The sequence below is a fragment of the Daphnia pulicaria genome, chromosome 1 (genome assembly GCF_021234035.1).
Source record: "Daphnia pulicaria isolate SC F1-1A chromosome 1, SC_F0-13Bv2, whole genome shotgun sequence".
Lineage (NCBI taxonomy): Eukaryota > Metazoa > Arthropoda > Branchiopoda > Diplostraca > Daphniidae > Daphnia > Daphnia pulicaria.
The window spans coordinates 40024048-40047537 of record NC_060913.1 but is presented as its reverse complement, the minus strand read 5'-3'; the positions used below and the strand labels follow the sequence as shown (position 1 = coordinate 40047537).

At 43.6% G+C, this 23490-nt stretch overlaps 1 protein-coding gene across 4 annotated transcripts in view; it reads left to right on the top strand.

Moving 5' to 3' along the window:
* The first annotated feature begins 323 nt into the window (after positions 1–323).
* LOC124320237 (neural cell adhesion molecule 1-like) overlaps positions 324–23490 on the top strand; it is a 44521-nt gene continuing 21354 nt past the window's right edge. For 2 of the 4 annotated variants that reach the window (XM_046783012.1, XM_046783010.1), the window contains exon 1: positions 14616–15074. In XM_046783012.1, the coding sequence (XP_046638968.1) occupies positions 14948–15074 (127 nt within the window). In that variant the 5' untranslated portion in view covers positions 14616–14947. Of the gene's footprint in view, positions 1358–14614; positions 15075–23490 lie in introns of those variants that run through there. The other 2 variants (XM_046783011.1, XM_046783013.1) reach the window with 2 other exon arrangements.

Below are 23490 nucleotides of genomic sequence, written 5' to 3'. Positions count from 1 at the left end.
TTTTGACTAGTTCGTTCCCTTTTGGGCCCGTGGGTGACAAGGTGCGACGTGTGAGCGTTCACCCGCGGGACTGGTACTGGGAGTTTGGCTGACTTAATTAATTAAGCAACCTTCAAGCCTCAGTTCTGTTGGTGACCAAATCATCTTGTAAGAGTAAGAAGACCGCCCAGCAGGGCCATCGTTCCGGTGATCTCTGTATTCCCATCGCCCTCTTCTGCCAAGTTTTTATAGCTACGATGTCCTTGTTAATCTGTGCAGCGCTAATCCATGCCGCTCACAAGTGCGTACTTGGGTTGTAAATCCGCACATTCAGGTTTAGTACTATTCGAATTATGTTCCAAGTGCTCCCATATTCCTCAGATTATGACATATGTGGATTGGTCGGGTGATCGTGAATAATTAACGAGAGTAAAGAAACTTAACTTTTGACCATTAACTCCTAGAGAATTTGGAACCCTGTTATGAGTTATGAGGGCATGAGGCCGCTCACCATGCACTGTAATGCAATCAGATCGATTCACCGCGATTCACAAATGATCATGAACCGGATGTTGTGGTTATTGTTACTTTTGTAAGCGTGCATGCGCAGTTTTGATTTTGTATTCGCGTGAGCAGTGGTCATCGCCGTTTACGTTTTACAGCCAAAGTCTCATTTCCTTTTTAACTGTTTGTGTGGCCTTGATGCTGTGTCCTTCAAAAAGTCAATTTGCATTTGAAAACGAAAACGGGATCGAGTTGAAAATGTGACTACAAGATGGCGTTCTTGTTGACTACGAAATTTGTGTCGTCTGTCGTCCTGGGTCATTCTCAGATTTAAAAAATCCGAAAACAGATTCGGACGTTACTTTATGTTCGTGACATTATTAGAGTTTGACTTTTGACATTGGTTAAGTGCAATACACCCACACACACAAACCAAACTTGTAATTCCTGCTGGGCATTCTGTAGTGCACACACACAGAGTTGCAGAAAAAAAAAACGAGATTTGGAGTGAAACTTTTTTCCCGACCACGAGGCAAGGATCAAATGTGCATTGTGGCCTCGAGTCTGAGGATCTTAACCAAGTTTTGACTGAGAAATTCCACTCGAAAACTTGGCGAGTCCACTCACGCGGCGATGAACCGTCAAGTGGCAGTAGTGGATGATGTCAAAGTTACTGCAGGATGCACGAGTCGATAATTATGGCTGCCACGAGTCCTCTCGTCGTCGTCTTTGTGTTTTTGGCATGGCAGCGTGTACTGTCTCTTTATTATGAACGATGGCTTCTTCTTGGGCACAGCACAGCAGGCCATGGCGTGTTCAACATTTCATCGAGATCGTGCGTCATTCTTGGCTCTTCAAATTCCTAAAACAAAAGGTAAGTCAGATCTATATCCAATCCTGTAGCAAATTGTTAAGTGTTATTCAGTCAAGATGTCTTTTATAGAGATTGAACTCGTGTGTAGGTTAGGTAGGCAGAATTGTAAATAACTGAATCCACCTTGGCTCAATTCTGTCGTAAACTTTTAGTGGACTGTAATTCATTCTTCAGTGTGTGCCAAATTATTTTGCCTTTTTTTTTTTTTATTGATGACCTCACGTGTCGCAACGATTTTTCCTGGTCAAAAAATTAATGGTCGATACGTAAGAAATGACGTGTGTCCAGCACCACATGTTTTACGACCTTGTCTATATATTTCTGATATTAAAAAACCACACGCAAGTTGTCGGCCCATTTTCTATCGCCTCGTAAAACCGGTTTGTCGTCACTTAAAAACAGACTCACTAAATCTATCAACTTTATTTTTACGAGAGCTTTACTTGTGTGTGTATACATATATTTTTTTCACGACATGTTTTACGACAAATGTGTGACGGGAATAATCTCGTTTCTCAGTCACCGCGTGAAAGAGACACTGAGAAATTTGGGTCTAGATCCAGCAGACTGGGGCATGTTTGTGGGAGGCTTGTTATTGACTTGACTGGCAAACGCCCGAGGTGATTCCCCTTAACCAAAATAGCACAACAACATCCGCACTTCCTCGGTCGAACCAACGCTGATAGAGAATTCTCATCCGCGCGGACTGCGAAAGAAATAAAACTCCGTGACGGAATAGTATTAAGTTAATCAATATCGCCGGTTGGCGGTTTCAATCTTTGCGATGCCTATCTCTCTAGCTCGTCTTTTAAGAACCAAGTGACGCAGGAAAACTTAAAGAAAACGTGAAAATCAATGATTGCCATGGAAAGGAAAGGAAAGAAAGAAGGATGGCCGTGCTTATCGCTTCATCTCACGCTGGAGTTTTTTTTTATTTTCTCTCCTCCGCATAGATCGCACCCACTCAATATTATAATATCCGACCAATCAGCTGTCGAGCCTCTCGTAGTAGTGTGTACGACGTACACCTTTTCTTTTTGCGCTACCATTTTTTTTCTTTTCATTTTTAAAATAATTTTCCACTTCAAAAAGGAAAAAGGGGAACAATATTTTATCGATGAAATTTCTATTTTTTTGTTGGAGAGTTTTTCTTCAATAGACGACAGCGTCGAGATGTGAATAAAGACGGGAGGATGGAAGATTTACACGAAACTCGTCTCCTTACTTGATGGCGCGTGCATGTTAAATGCATGAAGACATGGTGGGGTGTACAGCGCACCCTCCTTCCCGGTATGGAACGAAGGACTGGAGCACTTTCGCTTTGAGAATTGCATATCACAGCAGGCTCCCATCATCCAGGCTCGGTTTTTCTTTTTCCTTTTCTTGAGATATTCTTCTTCTTCCGCAGTGGCTTGCAGCACCACATATCCAATATCCGACTGCCCTGATATATCTCATATCCTTGCATTTTCTTCTATATTTTGATTTTTTATTCTCCTCTTGTATGCATCTCTTAGTATTTCCCACGGCTTTTTTAGGCAGGGGAGGGCGGGGATATAAAAATGATGTGACCCTCCCCGGAAGAAGAAGAGGAAAAAGCAGCGGATGAGCTTTGATGTTGCGCATCTTGAAATTTCTGCCAGACGTGCAAAAGCCGTGTGCCCTGTGCCCTGTACCGCGCTAGTAGTAGTACCACTCGTCCGATTAAAATTGAGTCAACATTGTCAACTTGTTATTATTATCATCGTCCTCGTAGGTCCGGGAGGATGAGCGTCCAGAATGGAGTGTAGCTTCTGTGTAGCACATGGTTTCTCATAATGTGGACTACCGGGATATATATTTTACCCACGCTTGTTGTTGTTGTTGACCTGTCCAACAACAATGGGTACGAGTCAAGTGATGCTGCTGCTGCGTCCATCCAAGAGTAAAGCCTCTTTTGATTCTCTTTCCAATTTATTTTCCTACGTCGACAGGAGAACGCGAACTTGACCGAATCGATCGACTCCCCCACCCACCACCGACCGTTTTCTGTTGTCACACGCAAAATGATTATTCCAGAGTCTAGCCCCATTTTGATGGATTATTTTTCGGTTTATATACATCTACGCACACACACTGTCAAAACACTTTGTTAGTAGTGTAACAACCCTCTCTAACTCGATTGATTCCCATTACCCAGCCCAACGTTATAGTCACGAATGATAATACGCTTCCAATTTTTGTGTCGATCCTTATTTTTATCTTTTGATTTTTGTGGTTCTCAATCGGCTTTGACTTATTGGCGAATCTATAGCTGCCGGAGAAATTGCACCATATAGAAGGGGTGGGGGAACTTTGCTCTCGACAGTCCCTCTAATGGCCGGTTGACTACTACGTGCGTACTTGAGAGCTCTTTTGACAAAAATTCATATCGATCGTTTTCTCTTGTGCAATGTGGGGGCCACTTTTTTTTTTTTACGGTGAAACATTTTTTTGATTTTCGCCAAAAGAAAATAGGCTGAAAGGGACGACAAGTCGGATAAATACTAAGCACTTTGAAAAATGTAGAAGGAGGGAGGGGGAAAGGTGATTTAGTTAAGAGCTCTTTTCTTTTCGCTCTTGTGTAGACCTTCCATATCTGGCGGGTCGGCTCCCCCCTTTACCCTGCAGCCTATATAGAATCTAGAATCATTTTTAGCTATGTATATTGATGCTTGATGGCGAAGGCCCTGAAGAAACTACTGGCACATTATATAGTGTGTGCCAGCGTGTGCGTAGTGTGTGTAGTGTGTGTAGTGTGTGTAGTGTTGGAATCCCTTTGGAATAGGAAGCCCGGCAGCAAAGCAGAATGGATGGTGTCTATATACTCTCTCTCTTCTCTTCTCTCTTTGGCTGCGGGGCAAAGTGATGTCAGATAGCGAGCTGGAAAAGGAGGAGCAAGTGCTCCGTTACACTGTGTGTGTGTATGTGTGTGTGTTGTTTTTATTTTCTTCCTTGGGCTGGACCCCTCCCGCATTGCAATTCTCCAGAGGAAGTTGAGCTGCTTCTGCGTTGAGAGAGAACGAGAGAGAGGAAAGACCTTAAAATACGAGATATTGTCTCTATCTCTCCTTGTTCTCTCAACACCCGAATAATATACCGCAAGCCATGCGGATGCCAACTCGGTAAATACTCGGGTGTACACAAAACAAGACACACACACACACACACTGTGTAAGAGCCACCGTCTATAGATCATTGAAGTATAGTCGGTTGTAATCGAATCAAGTTCCACACACACACACACACACACACAGACAACACGAGAAAAGCCCAGTCGTAGAGAAGAGAGAGGCAAAACGAAATAGAAAAGTCATTAGACGGAGAGGATCTTATATATATGCCGGTACTAGAGATAGATACTCGACTGCCAGTTTACTCTTGTCTATCTCTCTCTCTCTCTCTATCTCTTTGGATGTGTTTGTGGGGTGGGGGAACGCGCCGATGATGAAGGGATTCAATTGGCTTTGCCGTCGGTCGTCGTCGTCGTGTGTGTTATACTTACTCATACACGAGGCCGGAAGGGAATTGGCAAGTTTGCTCTTCTTTTATCACGAGACTTTGGAGGATCTGTTAGATTCAGCCCGAGCTCTGCATGAAGACGAGTTTCACGCTAACTCTTCTCTCTCTCTCTCTCTCGACTTGTATACTTGCGTTCACCGATCAATAAAATTCTGGCGAATGTACGAAGTCTGGGATGTTTGCCTGGGCGGAGTGGCAAAGAAAAAAAACAAAAATAATAATAAAAAAAAAAACGTCCTGGCGAATTTATTTTTCAAAGTTTACGCGTTCAAATGACTCGGTTAAGTTGAAATGTCCTTGTGTATTTGACGCCATCTCATCTCGCCATGAACCGCAACAACAATATCTCCATCCGTCCCACGCACACACACACACAGAAAAAACCTCTTGGGCACGAGCCGCTGTCACGCGTGATTTATGCACGGAGCAGCTCGCTGGTGATGGTGGTGCGGTCGTGTGTTTTGTGTGTGTGTGTTACATGTCGGCAACAAGATGAAACTAATAGGACGGCGGCGCGCCGAGTCGCTTGTATTTATTTGTGGTGGTTTGGCCTTTTTTCATTCGTTTCCATCTCGTCTCTCTGACCAGCAGATGAATTTTGGTTGTTTCTTTGTTGTTGATAGTCTCCCGAGTTATTTCTTGGTTGAAAATGAAATCAGCCGGCAGCCGCATTGCTCCCTCGGATACATAGCTCAACACTTTCCTCGCAGCCCAGTCCAGCATCAATCACCCTGGACATTAATCGGTCCGTGCTGCAAACTGCAACTTCTTTTGGGGCGGCGGCCCCTGGTGGCTGGCGCCTACTAAATTTCTAAATACGGCCAGTCCTCCGCACAGGATCTCATCATCTCGAATAACTGTCCAGAAAAAGGGAAAATAAAAAAGAGAAAAACCTGAAAAAAAAGTTTGGCTTCTCAGACTATATATTTTTTCCTGGTTGTGTTTTATGGATATTTGGCGGGGCCGGGCGGATGTTGTGGCATTGGACTGGCCGTGTGCAAACGCCGGGAGAGGCAGGACCCAATTTTCAAAAGCAGCGCAGCAAGGATTAGAGTTGTGTGCTGTTGTGGTTGTGCTAGAGGAGGGTGGAGTGTGGGTTTGCGTTATTAAACTTACAATATTGCATCAAAGTTGTACCGGGGCTGACTTTTTGATAACCCGCAAAGCTGCCCGCATTTTGTCAAGTTTCTTTTTTTTTAGTTTTTTCCTCTCCAATGTTTATGAGCGGGGGCACGGTTCTAGTTTGGCGATGAAAAATGAAGGCAACTAAAGTTTCATCCCTTGACCTTTTTATGTTTTCCCGTTTCTCTGTTGTATATTGCAACTCATGTCGTCGAGCAGCCTCATATTTTTTCTCTCTCCTCGCATTGAAAAATGTTGGCCTTGTTATTATTACCGAGTAGAGAAAAAGGAAAACAAAAGTCACAGGTGTTTTATATCACCCGTCTCCGATGTTATTTTCTGGGGGAAAAAAAGTTTCGGGGCCATTTCTCGAGAGTCTGACGTCAGTCGTTGAAGAAAAAATCATAAAAATTGGCTAAAGCGTTTGACAAGTTCTTGGCAAACGATGTCGCACACGGTTCACGAATTTCGACGCTGGCGTCTGTCGAAGAAAAGATTTGAGACATTGCGACGCCAATTTAGTCTCGATTTTTCGGCCAACGACGCCGATTTGAATATGTATGCAATTTACTACATCAGTTGACATTTGCAGTCGGATCCTCTTTTCCTTTATTTTCGTCGCCCTTTTTTTCCACCGTTATTTTTCTTTTGATCAACAAACTCGTTTGACATTTGATTCTGTTTCGAGGCTGTGTTCCGCCTCCACGATACAGAGATTCTTTTTTCGACGTCTCAAGGTCCCATCGACATCTTCTTTACCGATTCTTCGTCATTTTCTTTCAGTCTTTTTCAACAAAGTTTCAACTTTCAAGGGAACGATGGAAAAATGATGGAGTGTGTGATAGATTTCTCGGGAAATGTGTTTTCTTTTTTCTGTTTCTCCTTTCTCTTTGTATGTGTGTGACATAACCGGTCGTGGCAGTAAATCGTTTCAGAATTAATTGTAATTTCGTTTTTCTGGTTGGATGATAAAATTCCCCAGAGCGTTTGTTTTTTTATTTTTCACATTTGATTTCACGCGAAAATCCTTTTGATTGGTGCTTTTCTTCTTTTTCTCTCTCTAAACCCTCGAGAATATGCACAACAAAATCTGAACAGATGAACGAAACAAAAAAAAAACAACAAGAAATCATTATGCATACGCAATCGATTCCGCTTATTTTTATTTTCTTGTCTCTCTCTTTCACCATTTCCAAGATTTCGCGGATCTTCCTGGAAGAAAAAAGATGGTTACGCGCATTAAATTCCGATCGAAAGAATAAGGAAATTTGCTATTGAATGTGCGCAGTGTGGAGGAGTGTGCTGTTTAGGCTGGGTGTGTGTACTCGGCTGGTTGCACTGCTGCCGGTGACAGCAGACAACCATCCCCCAGCCCCTGCCAAGATGAAGCCCACCCCCACCCCCCCCCCCCCCCCCCCCACCCCCTCCCCTGATGGTCTCCAGCTATAAGTATGCGGATGATGTATACATTTATAATATAAATGTACGTATTCGTGTAAACCGATTTTTCATTTTCCGGTTTGTTATGGGAAGAAGAAGAAAAAAAAAATGAGAAACCGGAAATTGGAAAAAAAGTAAAGGAGTAGACTCTAAAAGATTTGCATCGTCTATGATATTTCTTTCCTTACTTTTTTTTCTTCCGCGTCATCATCATCACTATGCCTGCCATCCCCCCGCGAGCAGACGAATTTCCCGCGTCGAATTTGAATTCTTTTCCCGCTTCGGAAACGATCTAGTAGCTCTTGCCTATCGGCTTTTGTATTATGTATAGATCCAATCCAGTCAGCAGCTAGACGACAAGTCTGAGAGAGAAGATCCATCCAGTCCTTTTGGGGGTTTGTGTGTGTGTGTGTATGTTTTTATAGATGGTGATTGAGTTGATTTGGTGAAAAGAGAGAGAGAGAGACAGGATGGCCAAAGAAAAAGGCGAAGAAGAAAAATCTAGCAACTATTGCAATATAATGTGCAGGAAAACCAGACTGACCATATACTTTGATATTCGTGATGGTGGACGCGGTCGTGCGGAATTATACGGACCCGAGCCCCACATACACACTCGCCTCTTTTTACAAGATGAGAAAGTCTCTCTCTCTCTATCTCATCCAGGGGACGATGATGATGATACCGCTCGACTTCGAATTGGTTTTTCCACACACACACACAGAAAAAGAAGTAAAAAAAAAGAAAGATATCTCTACTCCAGACTCTGTTGAGAGTCTTTTCTCTCCTTTTTTGGCTCCGCTCAACTCCCCATCCGTCCAGATCGCTAAACTTTCGAGATAATCACGAAGGAGAGAGGGTGGAACGAGAGGTTGGCTGGCCCCTTTTCTCTTAAGAAGGGAAAAAAGCCTGGACGGATTACGTGCAGATAGTCAGAGGGCGGAAGAAGAAGAAGAAGAAGAAACCCATTTGTATATTATTGTGTGTGTTTGGACCGCGGGGTATATATATATACGTGTATTGAGAGAGGCCTACATCTAGAGTCCTATACGTATAGAAAGGGAATTAATGCGTGCCTAGCCCCGTCGTTGTATATTGTTTGGTTGTTGTTGCTGCTGCTGCTGGTGCCGACTGTATTGTAGATATCTCTACCCGTTTTATGATGGAATAGTCTAGTATAGACGCAAGTCTAGAATAGACTGGAGGGTGGGGGGCCTCGTCTCTTTGAGTGAAAGTTGATGGCTTGGAAAATGAGCCGGAATTGGATTTTTAATCCGCGAGAAAAGTTTCCACAGGGAAGAGAGAGAGAGAGAGAAAACGTCGACTAGTATCTACCACGCTCGGCTCGCTTCAGATTACGTTGCGTTATTACTTGAAATATTAAAAAAACCCAAACTCCCCAAACCCACCGCCCTCCACCCGAAACAAAAGTTTCCTACTCCACCCAAAAACAGAACAGAAAAAAGAAATGAGAAAAGTAAATTTGGCGATTTGGGTCTGGAATCCCCTCGATGGTTATTTCCCATTCTATTGAAGGCAAGAGTCATAAAGCCTTGTTGAATGCTGACGTAATGATTAATTAAGCGGATTGTCGTAAAAGTTATATTATTAGATGTATCTACCATACCCTAGCCATTTGGCGGTCGTAAAACGGTAGTGGATAAAGTCAGCTGAATGAAGTGCTGCAACAGCAGACGGACGGACGGACGGACGGACGGACTGGGAATTGAAGGGAAAATGGCAGCGGTACTACTACTTACTAGACTGCGTGATTACCCGTGCGGACTAAATTTAAACGCATGCACACACGCCCACGCCACACACACACATAGCACAGGAATGATTGCATGAATGATCTTGCGCTTTGTATCATTTCACACAATCCGGTTAGCATTATTATTATTATTATTATTATTATGATTTTTGTGTTTTTTGTTGTCATCTTATTTTCTCATTTCCGCTCCTTTTTCTTTTTCTTTTTCTTCTTGAAAAGTTTCCGTCCCTAAGTACCTTTTTTTTTCTTTATCCAATAAAAATGCGTTGAATGGAGGATTGGGTGGCGTTTATTTATAGAAATGCCGAGCAGATAGAAAGTTATTTCTTTGCCTTTTATTTTATTTTCAAAAGTCTCTTTTTTTTTAAAGAAGAAGAAGAAGAAAAGCTTTCGGTTATCCAAGAGACACAGAACTCGGATGGGGGGCAACGCACCGTGAAATGAATCCCTAACGGAGAAAAAAATAAAAATCGAGTGTGTGAACCTTGTTCCCTTTTGAAATTTTTTTCCTTTTTCTTGTGTTGATTTTGTTCGCCGGTTTCCAGTTTGATGAATCAAACGAAAATGAAATATATATATACCATATCTACGATTATAAATCGAATAGCAAACGGCAACCAAATAATCAAAAACAAACAAACAAACAAACAACCCCGAACTGAGACGCAGAGGGGGGAAAAGGGGAGTTCCGGTTTCCCGGAATTGATCTAATGCTACGACGGTGGCGACCGTACAACACTTTTTTGCACCAATTTCCTTGGTCGTTTCTTCTTTTTGTTGTTTTTTTCCCCCCCCCGTAAGTTTGGCGAAGAGAAAAGAAGAGGCCGAGCCATCGAACGTGATCCGCCTCTTCGTGATTGAATTGGCCTCGTTTCTCTCTCTTCTTCTTCTTCTTCTTCTTCTTTTATTTTTCAATTTTCTTGTTGTGTCGGCTTGTTTGTATACCCGAAACCGCCTCTTCGACCATCCCGGAAGAGAACCTTGTCGCCCCTACAACCTTGGGCGCAGGCCAGATCAGCAATTCTTTTCGTTATATTTCTTTGGCCAGTTGCACAAATGCACAAATAACACGAGAAAAGGAGGGAAATAAGTCTCGACGACCATTTGTCTGTCGTGTGTGAGTATTGCATTGTTTCTTCTCTTGTCCACTTGGCGATGGATCTATCCAAACACACGCACACACATTCAGGCGCAGGGGGTTACCCTACCAGGAAAAAGTATTTCAGCTATTTCTAGTATATCTGGCACCCTTGGTGAGGAGCAACTATATTATTTTTATATAGACAACTCTTCTCACGAACTTAATAATAGCCATTCCCCTGTTTTTATCTTTGTACTTTTTACACTCGGACAGAGAAAAGCGACACACATTGGCCGCTGTGGTGTGTACTGCTACCCCAGTAGAAGAAGAAGAAGAGGAGTAGCAGTAGTAGTAGTAGTATTGATTGACCGAGTAGCAGTAGCTATTATAGTCCCTGGAGGCTTTTGTTCTAGCTGGCTTTTCTAAATGAAGGACGGTTATTGGATTGTTCGGTAATGAACGGTGTCTCTTTGAAGTCGGAGCAACGAGAGAGATGGGAGGGGCATCAAGTTAATTGGGCTTAAGCTTAGTGTGTGTGTGTGTGTGTGTGCGCGGTTGTTTGCCGAAGAAACATCATCAAATAACGAGGCTATAATAAAAGTTTGTCAGGATGGAGGTGGGATAGAAGGGGGGGGGGGGGTCCTGGGTTCCTTACACATTGCCGTTCGTTTCTTATTATTATTTTTTAATGTTTTTCCTTGCCACTAAACGCGTCCCGCCCCGCAGATATATCGGGAGGAGATAAAGCGATTGCGGTTTGCTCTGCTGGGCTCTGCCAGCGTTTTACTCGCAGAAAGACGCGCACACCGTTTTCCCATCCCAGGAGAGAAACTCCACGCCCGGCCAAAGGGAAACTCTGCTCGGCAACGTAACTCGTCGTCGTCGTGTTAAGAGCAGTAGGCCCTGAAACACACCACTCGGATATCAGGTGTGATGGAGTTGATGTGTTTACGCACTATCCATCGAGCATGCAGCACATAGAATATATAAGAGCCCAGCAGCAGCAGCAGTAGCAGCAGCAAGGGTGGGCTGGTGTCCCGCCCCGTTCTTTCACTCTCCATCACCTCACGCCTCTGCCTTCCCCAGGGTTCCCTTACTCTCTTCTATGTTGTCTTTTGGCCGTGTCGTTCAAAAGAGGCTCATCCAACACACTATTTTTTTTTCTTTTTCTTTTTCACTCTCTTTCAAAGCTTCACTTTTCAACTTATCGTTTAGATTTTCAGAGAATTTTTCCGTTGTCGTTCGTAACTCCCGCCCACGATTATTTTTTTAAACTAAATAAGCCGCAAAATCTTTGGATTATAATTCTAGTTTTTTTTTACGGCAATATCATCACAGATAGTACACAAAGTATCAAGTAGGGAATAATGGCGTAATAATAATAGTACACAACACACACATGTATTTACGGCGAAATGGTTCTCTCTTTTTTTCGGTCGGGGGATACAAAAGACGGTTAAGTAGATGGGGGTTAGCCGTTTGGCACGTTTATGATTATTGTTACTGTTATTATTATTGCACATACGAGGCGTGTAATAATGAGATTAACCGCGCCCCACTCTCTCTCTCTCTCATTTCCCGCTTGATTCTTCTGTTATTTCCCCGGCTCGTTAATGAGACGATGGAATCAAATTCGGGACCAACGAGAGGGAAAGAGAATAGAACAAGGGATGTATCCTATGCCCACCCGCATAGGATACATCACAACAAAGGCGTGGAAGGCAAAAGAAATTATGATTGCAATTCTTCTTTCCACTCAACAAAAATAATAATAAAATAAAGAAGACTGAAAAAAGTTCCAATCTAAAAAGTTTTGTTACGACGCACAACATCCGCCATCCGCCCCTCCTCCCCCTACCTTGCTTCAGTTTAGGGAGAATAGTGTGGGTGAAAGCTTTTTTAATATATATATTCCTCCCTATTATTGGCAGCAGCTAGGGAAAATCGGATCGTGAAAAAAAAAATAATAAAAAAAAAGTTTAGATTAATTTTTTTTTCTTTCACCGTTCACTTCCATCCATCTATTGGAACTTACGTGTATACATCTATAACTAGGCTATTCCGTCCTTAATTGGGTGTAGCAGACGCTTAACTATATAGTAACCATTTGGTTGGGGCGATGTGTGGGTACAAGCTGGTATTACATCGCGGGCCTGGATGATAATAGCTTCCCGATTCCACCTCCCGGGGCCCCCACCAGCACCACCAGGTTTTCAACAAAAGAATCCAGCGTGTATTAAGAAGGAAAACACACACACACAATAAAAAGGGCGTTGTGTCTGTCTTATGATCCAGCGCTCCAATGCAAAAGAGAATAGGATCAAACCATTTCTAATCGAAATCGTCAAATTAATCTCCTTCGATCGAAAATTTTGGAGGTTTACACTTTACAAACCGGATACTTATTTTGTGTGTCGCCTTTTTTCTTTTGTCTTAAGACATTTCTGTGTCCTGCTACTTAATACTTGATGTTGGGCCGCCCTTTGGCTTTTCACGCGCACCCCCCAGGACATTAGGTTGTCGGGATTCATCAGATTATTCGGCACGTCAATTTGAATACAAACCGACCAAAATAGAAAGAAAGACTCGGCGATGTCGCTCGAGTGTGTGTGCGACCCTTTTGCAGTTGCTCTTTTGTCTTATTCCAGGAGGGTTTTTCATATTTTGCGCCAAAAAAAAAGTTGAAATGTCACGAGGGAAAATGTCAATCGATGTGGAATGGAGAAGAAGCAGCCCCGAATAAAAAAAAAGATAGATAAATCCCAATTTTTTGTTTTTATGCGGATCGAATAGTGGAGACAAACGTTCTTTTTATGTTGCCACCCTCTTCTCTAGCTGCAAAAGAGTCTCGCGCACACACAGAGACAGACATTTGTCTGTCGTTGCAGTTGTTGATGCGGGCGGGAAACCTGTCAAATGACGCCAAAAATAAGAGAGTGAACTCGTTGCTGCCATCTGATACCGTATGAAAGTCAACGGTGAAACAGAGGGGGGAGAGAGAGTGAGTCAAAGAAACGAAAAAAAAAAAAAAATGTTTGGGTTTTGTCGCCCAAGCAATACTACACACATATATCCCCCCCTCTCTTCCACTTATCTACTAGTAAATATACACAGAGAGAGCTAGAGCCTTGTATGTAATGCTTATACCAAAGCAGAGCGCCAGAAAAGTTTTGACTCTGCTAATAAGGCCCTTCTCTTACAGTTAACTTTAGATGTATAAATATAGTCTAAGCTATCGCTCTAAAAAGACGAGTGTGTCTGTCTGTCTCTTCTTCTTCTTGTTCTGCCGGGTCATTAGTGGTGAGATTGAGTGATTGAGCTTCTTTTCAGACCAACCGTCCTCCCTCGCTGTTGTAACGCCATTTATGGCTGAAATTCCCTTTTTAGAAAACTATTTTCCTCTTCATTTTGGTGGGGATGGAAAAGAAGTTCTACTACGAACTATACACGTTGCCATTGACAAAAGACTTTTTGTGTGTCCAGTTTTCGGTGGTGGAGGGCGGAGGGCGGCGGCCTGGTCCGATCAGCAACAGAGACCCTGGATGTGAAACGCTTCTGCTGCTGGCGACTAAACAAATAACATCAGTGCCAGATGACCCGTGCCCACCATCATTCGCCCACTGACGCCTTTCAATAATATAAGGACCCCGACCCAGAAAGTTCCTCCCGAACTGTTATATGTAGGCTCCCCTCTACTGTATATAAATATGTACAGCGCAATAAAAGTTTTCTTCTTTTTTTTTCTGGCTTGTAAACACACAAGAGTGGTGAATGTAAACGGGTCGTCAGGTCAATTGACCAAAAGATTTTCTTTCTTTTTTTTTTTGGGGGGGGGGGGGGGAGATGTTACGCAAAGTGTATCGGGGAAAAATATTCGTTTTGGTTGAGTAATCTTTTTTGACGTTTCAATAAAAAAAATTGGATGAATGGAATGGAGCGTGGGAGGTGGGGGGTTGGTGAGGGGGTAGAGATGTGTCATATGTTCTAGTCGTGAAAGGATATGGGATATTACAGATACAGCCGAGAGTGGAGGCTTCTTCCTCTTGTGTGCGAGAGTTGGCGGTTGGAGTGGCGGCGAAGAATGCCCGAATAGAAAAGAGAGAAGTAGAAAACAGTTTTTTCACTGTGAGAATGCGCTCGTGACCGACATTGGTCTTGACTGCGCCTGTCCGCCTCCCCTCCTCTAACTGCGGCCAGACGGTCGGCACTAGTCTCACCTTCTATCTCCCGTCTCTGCTCCACCCCCCGCTGTGCGCTGCCGGTGTAAGAGGTGGGAGAGAGGGGTAGGGGGGGGGGGGATCCAGCACGGACTTGAATGTCACACACGCTGTCTTCAACACGAGCCCTGCCAGTCGCGTTCTCGCCAGCGAACCCAGCAGTCGTTAAAAACAAATTCCTGCAACCCGATTCAATCTTGTTCACTTTCATTTTCCAACTGTTTTATTTCAAATTTCCCGCGTCGGGTGTTGTGTGTTTTATTTTATTTGAAATGGGTGGTGGTGCTGTATAGTGTGTGAAAACAATTGAACAACGATAAAACTCGATTACGAATATGGACTTGATTGAAGACTCTATTTGCCGGTTATTTGCAGATGCACCACAATCGTCGCCAGCAGTTTGGTTCATTTGAGAAATGAGACAGCAGCGCCTCAAGTTCGTCTTGGTGTTGATGGTCGTCGTGGTGATTGGCTGGCCCGTTTGCGACGGCACCGCCGAGGCTGAAGCGCAAATTAGCGATCAGACGGATGTCGACCGACCAGGTAAGAGAAAAACATTTTTTTTCTACATTTCTTACTTTTCAATTGAATCGGGAAATAATCGACGAATGTTTGGCGCGTGGGAAAAATAAGATTTTCATTATTTATTCATCTCTTGAAAGAAAGCGAAAAGAAAATCAATTTCGGTTTGGGATTTTTCTAGCCCGTTGTCACATCTGTCAGGAGCATTTTGGCTTTTCGTTTCCCGCTGTTGCGGTTTTGTAGCTCTAGTCGTGATTACACGGTAGCCTTAGAAAACCCTTTGGAGCTGGGGGGTCCCTGTTCCATTCAAGTTGACAACATATATATATATGTGTATGCTGTACAAGCGCGCGTTGTCGTATGGCTTTATTGCCGCTCCCTTTCCTACAACTACACGACACCCCAAAAAACGACCGCAATTCATACAGTTTGAGCCGACTTTTTGTCCTCTCTCTCTCTCTCTCTCCTCTTGTAGCTCTTAACATTTATTTATTATCCCGGAGAGCATGAAATTTGATTGAAAAATCCATTTCTTATTTTACGATCCGCCAAAGATGCAAGTGATCGTACTTCTATATGTAGACATCTTTTATGCATCATCCAGCGTCAAGTCATGCATCACATTTCCCTATTTTTTCTTTTTTATCCCGAGAGCTGTCAATTTTCGATACGAGACACACAAAAAAGAAAAGGAAAATGTGTCGTCTCCTTTTTCTAGACTCGAAAGGTATTGCCGCCAATGTCGATCCCGAAATGGAACTCTCTTGAAAATTGAATGAAGCTTTTTATTCTGCCCATTTTTTTCTTTTTATAGATCTATATTTTTGATCGAGTTAGCACATAGACGGCCGCAGTGCAATGATGGTACCGAGTGAACGAGTGATGTGCCGGCCGATATCATTTCCCTATTATTCCCCTATATTATTGACTGTTGCGCCATTTTTTTTTTCACGGTTCCTTTTATAGGCGAGTAAGTACAACTTCTCAGCAGGATGCGCCTGTGTCTGTACTTATTCCCGTTATTATTTTTTTCTCTCTTTTTCCCGACACGTTGGGAGTCAGTCAAGCGCCTGTCGACAATTTCTCTTGTTCCTCTTTTTCCCTTTTTCTTTATTCCTGGGATGTTATCAGATGATATGACACGGTGACATTTCCCTTTTTTCTTCGTGAACGCAATTTGTCGGCGGGCGCCCAGAGAAAAGGTGGGAAGCATTTCCCCTCCCGACAGACGACAGACGGGGGAGGAAAAGAGCTCTCATTATCGAAATCGCTTACACTCGTGTGCCCCAAAAATATAGTACTTGTTCTTCTTCTTCTTCCAATCTAGTCTATCGATATATTACTATCGCAAATAGAAGTGAAGGAAGGGAGTGCGATGGGCCGGCTAAACGTACGAAGAAGAAGAAGCAAATATAGGGGAAATCGATACAGATTCCATAGGCTGTATACACTCAATGTCTTTTTTTTTCTTCTCCCCTCCAACGTCGATATTTAGGCCTCGGTGTAGACATGGTACGCTGCATATATATATCGGCGCAGAAAAAGGGGAAAAAAAGTTGGGTAATAATGGGTGTCGCGCGGCTGGTAGAGAAGATGAAACAATAGGCAAGAGTCTGCTGGGGCTGTTTTTTAAAGAAGTCAAGGAGGTGGGTGGTTATTTTCTGTCTGCATTGTATTAGAGACAACAGCCCATGATGCGTGTATGTAGTGGTGGAAGAGAAACTTGGGAAGAAACAGTGGTATACATCCACCCCCCTCTCCAGTAATAAGAATAGATGCGTCTTCTTCTTCTTTGACGTCTCTGCTGCTGCTGCTGCTCTCGAATCGATGATTTGGGCGGTGCCGATTTTTCTTCTTTTTTTCTTATTGACTTTTTGACATCGTTATACCTCGTTTCCGACATCAAATGAACGCGCAGACCCTAGCTACTCTAATTTCTTGAACCCAATCACGACGTCAGATTATCTCCACTTCTTTTTTCTCTCTCTCTCTCTCCCAGTTTCAGTGCAGACATTAGCGAATTAAAAAAGTTTCTTTCTTTTTTCTTTTTTTTTTGGTTCGACGAGATTGTTGATGCCCTTATAAAAACCTTCGTGATGAGGTAAATGCCAAACGGAATTGTTTTTTTTTTGTTTTTTTGCGCTTGGGAAATTGAATTATTAATTTTATTTTTGGGATGTTGGGGCGGGTTTGCTTTTGGCTAAGGGGTGGGGCGTTCGATAATGATTGAGAGGAATTTTTCGAATTGTTTCAGGTTGGAAGTGATTGCGCATTCCAGGCGTTGATTTGCTTTGCCTGCGCAGTTTGGGAAAGCCAAGGAACGCCAAGGAACGCCAAGGTTTCCTTCATTCAAAACGTTAATTACGACCTGGATCCTGCAAAAGGGGGGATTGCATGGATATCGTAAGGGGTAGGCAAACAATCAATGACTTTGCCTCACTTTGGATAATTTAAACGAGCTGACAGGATAAAAGGGGAGGGGGGCGCGGCCATTTTCGGGGGTGTCACGGTCCAACTTGCGAGAATTTGTTAAATCCCTAGTTACTAAAACGTTGGGGGAAGAAAAAGAAAGGAAAATCTTGAAACGATTTTAATCGCTTTGTCTTGCGCAATTAGGGCCGTAAGTAGTTGGGCCACCCTCCCCCGCCCGCCCGCCCGCCCGCTTATCGCCCAACCCCTGACGTCAAATGCAACTGGGGCATATGCGAATAAGCGTCGCTTAACCCACTGCTCATTACGCAACCGTGGCAAATCCCTAGCCGACATGGACAATTTAGCAAATCACTTCACAGCCCCAAATGTTCCAACCGTTTCGCTGAAAGTTGGACCTTGCCTAATTTGACTGAGAAAATGTTTTGTATCATCACTTTTAATTACAAATGTTTGCACTAGTGGCTGCTAGATGGTTGCGCCGCATGTGCAGTAAATAACAGGCGATTTTTTTTTTTTTTTTTTTTTACTCCGCGTTACAACTCGAATCGGTCCACACATGTCTCCTACGATTACAATCAAAACAATTCGGGGAAGGTTAGGCGTTCAATCAAGACGAAATTCCTTAGACCCTCCTCCGTCATCCAAGCCAATTACCATTTGTAAATTCTTCAATAAGTCGCCAAAGTGCTTTCCTGACGAGGTCCAATCTATGAAGGTTTCTTACGCATAAGCCCAGACATCCGAAACGTGGGTGGGTGTTTCCGGCGGAAATGTTAATTCCCCGAGTGGAGTAATTAATAACAGAAATCGCTGAAAAGTTGGTCTGAAATTGAAATCAAACCAAAAATCGGTTTTGAATTTCGCGCGAAATCAAAAGCTGATCTGCTGTGTTTTTTAGAAGAACTCGCGTATATAACGTCTGATGCTGTGTACTGGAAGTCTTGTCATGCGATGCGCTGCATCTGCTCCCGAACGTTTTGGACGCGGGATCGTCGGCGACATTTGAAGTTTTGGAAAGGGGCGATGCGTCAGCGACTTTGACAGAGCGATCCTGTTTGCCTATGTATGGGACCCACACACATACACACACACACACGGACACAGCGACTATCTTCTCCGACTCTGTTATATAAACGATTTCACGATCAAGTTGCCGGCGCAATAGTTTGCTGCTACAAAAAAAACCTGACTGGCGCAGTCCTTTTTTCTTGGAGATTTCCTTTTCGGACGGACGGATGGAATGGATTTAGTATGCGTTAGATGAAAGCCGAAATTGGTGGGCAAGGAGAGGCTGTATCTTGTGAATAAAGTTTTCCCTTTTTTTTTCAGGGGAGAGATTTCAAAGAAAAATAAAAAGTTCTTTTTTTTTTTCTATTTTCTGAATCTGTCGTTGACTCCCGCACTTTTCGTGTCGTTACGTGAAAAAAAAAGGTGGCGGGACTTACTCTATTACCGGCCATTTCTTTTCATTTTGTGCGAGTGTGTGTGTATGTTGTTTTTTTTTCTTCTTATTTCTTCAGTGAGAGCAACGACTACAGTTAATGAAGGAAAAATCTCTTCTTCTTCTTCTTCTTTTTTTCCCTTCAACGGCATCATCTCCATCTGGTCGGGTCCACGCCCCATCTCTGTTTGTGTCGTGCAAATAACGACACACACACACTGCCGCTGCCGCCGCCGTCGCTAGCTCTTCAAAGTCCCTCATTGCTATTTCTTTTCGGGGAGGTGATGGCGTCGGTGCAACTTTTTTTTCTTTCTTTTTTCTTTGGTTTTTCTCCTCTTTTCCTCCCCATTAAAGAAAAGAATCGCCCATTTCTTTATTTGACTAAGAGTTATACGTATCGACCAGGCGATATAAGTTTTCTGAAGCGAATACAAATTCCCCCCCCCCCCCCCTCCCAGCAAACGAGGAGGAGAAGCGAGCGGGTCATGATAATGATCACGACTTTCTTGTCCTAGACCCGTCCCTATAGTAGTCGTCGTGTATGGATATATATTTATTTATATTTATATAACCAGGGCGGCGGCCGTCCAACAGCAGTGTAGCTTCTTCTTCTTCTTTTTTCTTCTTTTTTTTTCCCGCCGTGTGTCGCCCGTTAATAACGAAAGACCCGAACCTCCTTGAAGCAGAAAAGTCGCGGGTCTCGGATCGATCCGTTTTTTCATATCATCTAAAACATTTTTAATAAACAACCAGAGAACAACCCCTCTTCTTTTTCTTCTTCTTCTACTTGTTCGTCTGCTGCATGGCTCATCCGCGCAGGATAGCGTGAATTCAAAACCTTTGTAACCCACCAAGCGTGTCGGTACTATTTTGAATTGCGACCGTTTAGACATTTCAGACTATTTTTATGGATTTTCTTTGAGCTTTGGGTTCATTATTTAAAGGATGGCGTGTAACACCTAACGTGAATTTCTACCCCCCCCCCCCCCCTCCCTACGGCTACTACCTCTCGGTACTGCAGAGTCTTATCCAATTAAAATTGCGGGTCGGTATCAAAGTTTTTTGGTTGGAAATAAACGCGCGCCAAAGTCAAAAGGGGAAACTATTTTGAATGGCTTGCCAAGTTTCATGGATTTTCCATCCGTGATGGCCCGGATCATCCGCCCAAAGTAGTGCAATTCCCACTTTGGTGAATGTAAGGGGTCCGTGATGCATCTCCCCCCCCCCCCCCCTTCTCCTCCTATCCTTATTTTGAATGGGCGTTTATTCAGATCACCTCGACTGCGCGGAAATCGCCCAAATCTTTTTATAGCTCTGTTGATACACACACAGAAACAGACTGAAATTGTTTCCCATCCATTCTTCCGGCGATAACCGAAAATGCGATTACGTTTAGGTTAGCTCGGGTTCACCGCTCGGTGGTGGTGGTGGTGGCACCTCCCAGCCAATAAAGTTCCATCGGAGAGAAAACGATCGAGACCCTCTATAGTAGATGGTGGTGAGGGGGGGGGGGGGGGAGAGACCGTACGACACTTTCAGACTGCGTGGAAGACGCTCTTTTGTGTGCTGTTGAGAATCCCGCGATAAATACCTTTCACCTCTTAATGCCCACTGGCACAACCCAATTACGTGGTGCCCCAATCGACCGCCGAAATGGTTAGTCGGCCGCTCCGGTTGTACCATTTTTTTCGATTGTTATAAATGTGGCTGTATACGCGAGTGAGGGAGCGCTGTGTAGCAAACAGACATACGACATCTTTTTCTTATTATTTTGTTTTATTTCTTTTTATTTTTTGGAAGATAAATGTTTACGTAAAATACGAGTTAATGAAGTGTGAAATATTTGGTTGATTGTAAATAATGGCCGAGTTTAGAGAGGTAGGAGGAGGAGGGGACAAGGCACGCGAGTAGGAGATGGGAGTAATGGTCTTAAGGTCTTCTTGACTGAGTGTTATTCCTCATTATTATCAAAAGTTTGCTGTGTGATGGAGCAGCGGAGGGAGAGAGAGAAGAAAGGGAGGGGACCAGCACCCAGCAGCGCGTTCGGGACAAGTTTGCATTTATTGATGAGTTAAACGCGTCCCTTTCGCCGTCCTAGCTGCCCCCCCCCTCCCCCTCCCGATGGGTGTAAATCCATTTGCATACGAAATAATCGCCCATGTAACAACGCGTTTCCAACGGTGCACACAGCACCGTCCGTTTTATCCCGACCGAATGGCGAAAAAGCTGCGTCTCTCTTTTGTTTCAATTTTTGCCTTTCTGTTGTTTCATTACCATGGAAAAGGAGCGACTAATTCGATTTCGTTTGTTGCGCCAAGTCTATTACGAGACTCGACATTAAAATCAAGAAAGAAAAGACCAGCAGCAGCTGCAGCAGCATCCACATCCACCTTGGAAGAGAGAGAAAAGCTTGTTGCCAAGGTAACCAGAGACCTCTGTATACGTTCTCTTCATCCATCCACGAGTGTTTCAAAAGAAACTTGGGCTTCGTCGTCAAGTGTAGTCAAGAAGAAGGGAGATGATTATTTATTCGCGGGTTTATTTTGTGATTACTTTTGAACGATAACAACAACAACAACTCCCGTACTATCTGTATACGCGGTCCTCTCCACCCCCATCATCAAGCGGGACTTAATTAGAAGGAATCCCTTTAGGCCACCGGAACGCATTTTTGCACCAACCTACCCCACTCGCATTAAAGTAGTATTCATGCCCTAAGGGTCGTTCGGTCTCTCCTCGTCTGTTAGGGTTATGAATTTGTTTCGTTTTTCACCATTCGTGTTGTTTATCTGCGTGCAGATAACGAGTCCGCGCTCCTTCCTTTTTTACATGTTGACTTCGTTTTTTTCCATATCGGCGGGGGAAAGAAAAGTTGACGGAACGCGTCCCTGTTGGCTCCCATCCAAATTGCCAGTCTGTCGTCAATGACATTTGTGTGTGAAATTTTTACAAAATTTTTTTTTTTCCCCATTTCGTTCAGGGTGTGAGAGTGAAAGGTACCGAAAAAATCAATTACAAATGAACCGACTTTTCTTTCTTTTTCTTTTCACTAAATTAATTCCGTTCCGGATGGATGAGCGCTGCTTTAAAAGAAAAGGAACGACGTGTCTCCACCAGGAGCTTATACCAATTCGCTGGTGGTGGTGTTGTCTTTTATATTTTAAGAAATTAATTTTGCCGGCGACAAGTTGACGTCAACGTCCCAGAACTTGGCCAGCAGTCTTCTATTTTATTTTTCATTTCCAAAGCGGTGGCTGTTTGTTTGTGTCATTTGGCTGGTGGCTTGGCGTGGTTGCCGAATAGATTATTTACATTTCATTTCACGTTGAATCATGCAAAGAGATGAGAGTGGTGGAAAGATTTAAAAAAAAAAGTGAACGCGCTAGGATATATATCTACACTTGCAAGGTAGAGTGTAAAGTCGACTCTTGTTAGACTATTCTGTTGCATCCGTAAGCTACATAACCCCCCTCTTGTATAATACACAGTCGTATAGCTAAATGCACAGCAGCAGCAACGACTCTTGGGGGATGTTGTTAGTAGACGGGGGGGGGTTCGTGTGGGTGTCGAACTGTTTAGCCATTCGCAGCGTCGAATGATGTTCCCACTCTCTGTGTCACACTATCCAAGTTATATGTACATCCCAAGTCTCTGGCTTCTTAATTATCTCGACTCTAGTAGACGGTCGATGCGCATCTTATACGCAGTTGCTGACGGGTTGCCATGGCGACAGCCACCGTCTGCCATATTGGCCTTCCCAATGTCTTCCGCGCTCTCGCAAGTTTATAAACCACTTTGTTTTTTGTTGTTTGTTTCGTTGTTGCATAATGTGCAACTTCTTGCCGGCGACAGTTGAAGAACGACAAAGACAAGGTTTTGACTTTATGACTCGAAACAATTAGACGTGAAGGATATAAATCTCTCTTTGTTGTTATTTAAAAAAGACAAACCCCCAAACTTGTGTCGCCAGTTCTCCCGCTACCCTGCAAAAAATAATGAGATTTCATTCATCAGTCGAAACTTGATAGGATGACGCGACGACAAAAGGAAAAACTCTCACAGGGCTCTGGGGCGCGCTGGTCGGGATCTAATATTAGAACATTAGGTCGGTTTGAATGACTTTGATTGCATCTCCCGGGGAAATGACGGAAGGAGGTGGCAGCTGTTGTTTTCCCCCTTTTGCTTTTAGACTTCTCGGCAGTCGACAAAAATCTTGGAAACAGAAAGAAAAGAAAAGAAAAGATTGTCGCATTCTACAACACACGCCACAGCCCGAAACGACACGTACTGTTTAGGTTAGTCAGAGACGCTGGCCGGCACACACATGCAGACATTCACACACACACACACACACACACATAGTGTGTATCTGGTGACATGTGAAACAAATCAGTTGCCGAGTTAATTAGACAATAACATCAAGACACGCACAGATTTCATCATTTCTCTTCTTGTGTGTAACTTTTTTTTGTGTTTCACTTGTCCGTCTCCACTTTTTGATCCGAGCGTGTGGCGTGACTGGCGCCCGTCACCACGTCGAGTGTATTGTATCTTTTTGGGGGG